At 43.8% G+C, this 5,688-nt stretch overlaps 1 protein-coding gene across 1 annotated transcript in view; it reads left to right on the forward strand.

Annotated features, from left to right (window-relative positions):
• Positions 1 to 4,491: 4,491 nt before the first annotated feature.
• GALNT15 (polypeptide N-acetylgalactosaminyltransferase 15) overlaps positions 4,492 to 5,688 on the forward strand; it is a 24,986-nt gene continuing 23,789 nt past the window's right edge. Inside the window, exons 1-2 of the mRNA XM_009888920.1 lie at positions 4,492 to 4,753; positions 4,961 to 5,506. Of these exons, the coding sequence (XP_009887222.1) occupies positions 4,962 to 5,506 (545 nt within the window). The 5' untranslated portion in view covers positions 4,492 to 4,753; position 4,961. The remainder of the gene's footprint in view (positions 4,754 to 4,960; positions 5,507 to 5,688) is intronic.

Genomic DNA, 5,688 nt, shown 5'->3' on the forward strand with positions numbered 1-5,688 from the left:
GTTGGGTTACTGGGGGTTGAAGATATATAGAACCCTCTCCAGCTTAAGTATATTAATAGCTGTTGAGTACAAGAGACAGGAGGTTGTGATGGCATGCGTATTGCCCACAGTGCTTGAGATGTATCATTTCTAGGTTGGCTAATAATGATCAAAGGTCTCACCCCTCCCAGACAGCTGGTAACTGTCTAAGGCTGCGTTAGAGGCAAGTTTTCAGGCATGGAATACATACTACTGCCCTTTAAGTCCTGAGAACTACCATTTCTGAGTTAGCCAGAGCCTGCGGTGCAGTAAATCCAGAAGCTGTCACTTCTGTGATATGTTCCCTATACTTTCCATCAAGTGCCGCTGACCTTCATGCCCACAGAACCACTTTTGCAAAGCAGCGCAGAGGCTTCCATGCTCTGTTTTACATTGCCCACGTGATTTATGAGTGGAAATCTTGTAAAAATGGAATTTCAGCTGCATTTCCTTCACTGACAGGTTGGCAAACATCTTATAAATCACAATGCTAGTGCCAAAATCCCTGCCAGTGATCAACAGATGTTATCAAGCTTTGATAGCCTCCAAAACCAAGTTCAGAAACTTGTTCTAATTTATTATTAACTTGCTATTAGAAAATGTCATTGAAAGAACAATATTCGGTGCAGTGCCAAGTACACAAAGCATCTGCAACACCTGCAAATAAATTATATCTTGTGATAATCTAAAAGTACGTATTTCTTATTGTACCCTGGGAAGAATGGGGAAAGTAACTTGATTATAAAACCACCACAAATCCTGTGCACCATGTAATCAACCTCATTTTATGCACTGACTTTCTTCACATCTGTGCAAATAAAGCCATTGTTAAAGTGTACAAAGAGCTGTGGCATATAATACACGCAGCTATGAAACCATAAGTAATGCTACGCGTTGAGTCTTTAAATGGAAGGTGGCACATCTGCTTTTGGCATAGGAGTGTAAATCAATCCAAGATGTTTATTAAAGAGTAAGTAACAACCTGTCCACGTGCTCTTTCCTCCATCCAGCCTTGTTTTTGTTCTTTCTTTGTTATATTCCTGGCAGTTAAATACAGGCTCTGCACATTGAAAGTATGTGTTGTTCCTTCACGTATGGATAACATAACATGTCACATAATATTTAACAAGTATGTGATGGGGAATGGTTTGGACAAAAATGCGAGCCAAAATGAGGAGGAAAGGGTAAGTACAAACAGCTATACCACAGTGACTGAAAAGTTTATTACCCTGGATAAGGCAACTATGTTTCTTAATACTTTTCAAATTAATAATAAGACCTAGATTTGATTTCATGTTCTAGCTCTTGGCAATTAGAGAGCAAAATTTGCAACAGTGAAGGATGGTGACGATTTTCTTCCTCATCAACCAGAGACATAAGCAAGCATTAAAAAAATGCAGGAGTCAACACAGTTTTACTTTGTATTTACTGAAAGTATGTTTACCTTCCACAACCAGGTCAGTCTGAGCAGGACTGGTTAGGAGCCTAAGTCTTTCAGCACTTGCATGGGTTGACCGGCATGAAAGACAACACGATATTGGCACTAGTCAATATTGGCAACGGAGGTTGGCCCTTTCTGGAGCAATTGCTGATGTATTTGGCATAGCTTGTAACATGTTCCTCTCCCACTGACTGAGGAGCTCCAGGGTCTGCTGTATGAACAGCAGTCCAAGGACAACAATAGCCTCGGTGGGCAGCCACTTTTGTGGGCTACCTGCATGAAGCAGCACTGAAGAGACTGGAAGTGGAGAAGAAAGCAGCACCTCTAGGCCTGAGGGTAGAGCCTGGGACATGCAGTGCTCCTTCCTCTTCCATCAAAGGATGCACAGGAATGTCTCCTAGGATGCCTGGGGAGAGGGACTCCCCCACAGCTAGGCAGGAGGGAGCAACCCGTTCTGTGTCCTAGTGAAGGGCCTACTTTGTAGCATGCTTTTTAGTAACCACTGGTAGAAATGAAATACCTTGGATGTGGTCTTCCTGACTTCCAGGTGGGGAGGTGATAAGAAAATTATGCTCTTCTTCAAGCGCATTTAGGAAACGAGACATGTTCTCTGAGATACTGAAGGGCTCATTGATTGGAAAGACAATCTCTCTTTTGTATGCTGGCAGTGCTTTCCTGGCTCATTTTTAAGAGACAAGTTTGGAAATCAGACTGGTTGACACATGACAGTTCAGGAAGGCTCGTTGTGCAGAACGGGGGATGGTTGTGAAAAAGCTTCAACAGAGACGTCCATGCTGGACAGGGAATAGAGGCTGCTGGAAGTGTGCCACCCAGTGTTTTCTACTTGCACATTTAATTGACTAGACTGACCAGACATTTTCTGTAATTGCTAATTTCTTCTTTGTTAAAATGGTCAGGATATATTCAAAGGCCAGATTCCACATGCCTATGTTTCAGTGATAATGTTACCTATCCGCTCTGTCCCAAAAGTAGCTAAGATTGCTGTAAATTTGTTAATTGGGTCTCTTTTCATCTGTAGCTGAAACATAGCTGCACAAGAGACCCAGGTGGATTTGCTCAGCAACACAGAACATACCAGGACAGAATTTATACAGCAGTTACCACTGCAGGCTAGAATTATCTTGATCAGAGTTGTTACAGCATCCATTAAAATATTTTAGCCAGGGCAAAAATACTAATTCAATTAAATCAAAATACTTGGGTACATCAGAAAAGTGAAAAAAGAAAAAGGCCAGTAATACTTTCTCTCATTTGTTCCACACACTCTTAGGTTTCTCCTTTTCTTTTATTTTCTTTTCTTCCATATGCCTGCTAATGGGACTCTGTGGAACTGAACCTCTTGCAAGACACTGGTGCCAGCTTTTTGCAGAGTTTCTCGGACAGGTCTCTTCATTTCCATTTTATTTTGTCTTCCTATGGCTGACACATATTGTTATTTAAATGAATCCTTTTGAACTCAGATTTTTTTAATGCAAATGTGTACTGCTTCCCTATTGAATTGAAAACATCAACACTTTTCTTTCCCCTATGAAAAACAGGATAAAGAGCAATATTCTCAGGGCTGAAGGTGGGTTGGGACATTACTTTTCTGTGAATTTAAGCCAAAAAAGGGAGACACACACAATGGTGAAGTATCAAAATATTGGCTAAATCTCCCTTCTACCCAAGATATGATTAAAGCAGTATTGTATCTTCTAAAGAACAGCTGAGGTAGGGTAGGTGCCAAGACACAGCAGACTGGTCACACTACCTCAAGGCATTCTGTATAAGACAGTTAGGGGAGTGCACAGAAGTGCCAGACACTACATGCCTCCAGCAATTTTAAGGTGCTTTATCCAGTCTCACTGTACTCATTTTAGTTTGCAAGTAGGTGTCCTCTCATTTTTATTTCAAATTTTTTGAGAGCCGTTTACCAGGAACCATAGGCTGAACTTACAGAAGTTCTTATAGGGAAGTAAAGGGGAAGAAGGCAAAAAAAGACCAAATCCCTGGCTCCCTTAAGAATATACTGCATTCACCTCTTCAGGGTGGGGGTTTTTTTACCCCTAATGTCTAGAAATGTACTTTTTAACAGAAGGTGAATGTGGAAGTTCTCCAGTAATCACATGCCTTCTGGAGCTGGAGCTTTCTGCTCATCAGATACTACAAGAAATGCAAAAAACACATCCCATGCCCCCAGTGTCAAAAGGATTGGTAACACCTGAGTTACATCCATACTTGATCTCTGCCAGACCAAGAGGCATGTGACGCTGGAGCATGTGGACTGTCTCACCCCTTTTCCCATTGGACAATCATCCATCTTGCAGCAAAAAATGCCACAGTCCTTGCCCACTAGCACCCGTGCCAGCAATATTAGCAAACAGACCTCAGAGGCTGAGCTCCCCTTTTAATCACAGGAGTCATTGTTTTCTTTCAGTGTCAGTAGTTGTTGTTCCAGGCCAGGCTTTCTACATGTTATCCCTGGACTATTGAAAACTTGAAGTGCTGCTTCCTCTGCAATACCAAATTTATGGATGAGGAGACAACTCCAGTCTGCCAGGTGATAATTTGGCATCCTTATGTCAGTGTTAAAATCCCTACAGCTGTAAATATTTATTGAAAATGAAATATACTCATATACTCCAGCTAGCATATTAGCATATGAATAAATCCAGCCTTAGATAAATCATGCGCAGTCCATCTTTTATTCAGTTTATAAAATTCTTGCTTCTTGCTCTGAGCATTCTTAGCTTAATATGGCTATTCAGAAGTGAAGCGATTTGTGGTGTGCCTTGATTTCTCTTGTAATACAACATTTTGCTTCCTATATTTCACCTCTAACAGCTTTTGCAAAGTTTTGATTTGATAGGACAAGAACAGTGAGGGCATTAGGACCAAGAGAAAGACGCACACATTGCTCTGTATTATGTCTGGCAAAGTGCTTCCTGACTGAGTGCTGTAGTTATGTGTGAAACAAAGTCAGGGACCGACTAGTCCTCATCTGTTGATCACAGTTAACTTGAAGCCTCTGAACGGGGGAGAGCTGTCAGATCTGTTTTCAGAGATAAGGCACTTCAATCCAGGCAGCAACTGGAAACTTTGAAGAAGCAAGAACTACCCTGGAAGGACACTATAAGAAACGGGATTTCTTTTTACTTAGAATTTAAAAGGGAAAAAATCAAAACTTTAGTTACTCTCTTCATCTGCTAAACCTGCGCTTTCCTAACTAAGCTGGGACTCTGTCTAATAAGGGATCTACTTTATCTCTCTGGATCCATGCTACCTTTTACTACAGTAAGTGCAATATTAATAGGACTGTTATATTTTGTCTGTAAATAGAGAGGAAAGCATGAAACGGCATCAGTGAAATGTGAGGGGAGCAAAAAAAACCGTCTTGGCAGATAGCGAAAACCAGGGCTTTGCTGCAACCCGAGGACTGGAGTCTGAGAAAGATCCAAGTGATATTTAACATGACCATCTGTATCGTTTTGTCACCAACAGTATGTTCTTGAGGAAGAAGTGCAGATATGGATCACGCAAGCTGCAGTTTCTCTTGTTGTTGCTGATGCTGGGCTTTTTGCTACTGATGGTTACGATGCTGAATCCACCACCCAGCAACCAGAGCAAGGAAGGGACTTTCCAGCCTGTGGAGTTCAACCCCCGGGAAGGGTATCAGATGGACTTTGCGGAGACCCAAGAGATGCTGGAGACCCAGGAGGAGAGCCAGCAGTATTACCCTCTGGATGGGCTATCACCTTTCATCTCCCTGCGGGAGGACGAGTTGATCGTGGCCGTCGTGTCGCCCACCGGCAAAAGGAACCACAGCAGGGCCAGGAAGGGCTACCGGGTGGTGAAGCAGCAGAGCCGGCGGCCGGAGGCGAGGGCGGAGGGGGACGCCGAGCCCCAGCTCCTGCCCCTTCCCCTGCAGCCTGGGGCAGGGGCTGCCGCGGGGGAGCGGCCGCTCGGCCTGGAAACCCACGGCTTTAACGAAGCGCTCAGCGAGCGGCTCTCCCTGCGCAGGGAGCTGCCTGAGGTACGACACCCGTTGTAAGTAAAACAGCCTCTTTCATCTCCGGGAGGAAACTCCTTCTCTTTCCCCGTCGCCGTCTCCCCCCTCGAAACCCCGCGACTTCCCTATCAAACTCTCCCCACCGCTTCGGGATAACGTTTTTTCCCCACGCGTGCGTGTGTGTGTAACACACACACACACAGCCCCACCACCTCCAACC

This window comes from Charadrius vociferus, unplaced genomic scaffold (genome assembly GCF_000708025.1).
Source record: "Charadrius vociferus isolate BGI_N301 unplaced genomic scaffold, ASM70802v2 scaffold217, whole genome shotgun sequence".
NCBI lineage: Eukaryota > Metazoa > Chordata > Aves > Charadriiformes > Charadriidae > Charadrius > Charadrius vociferus.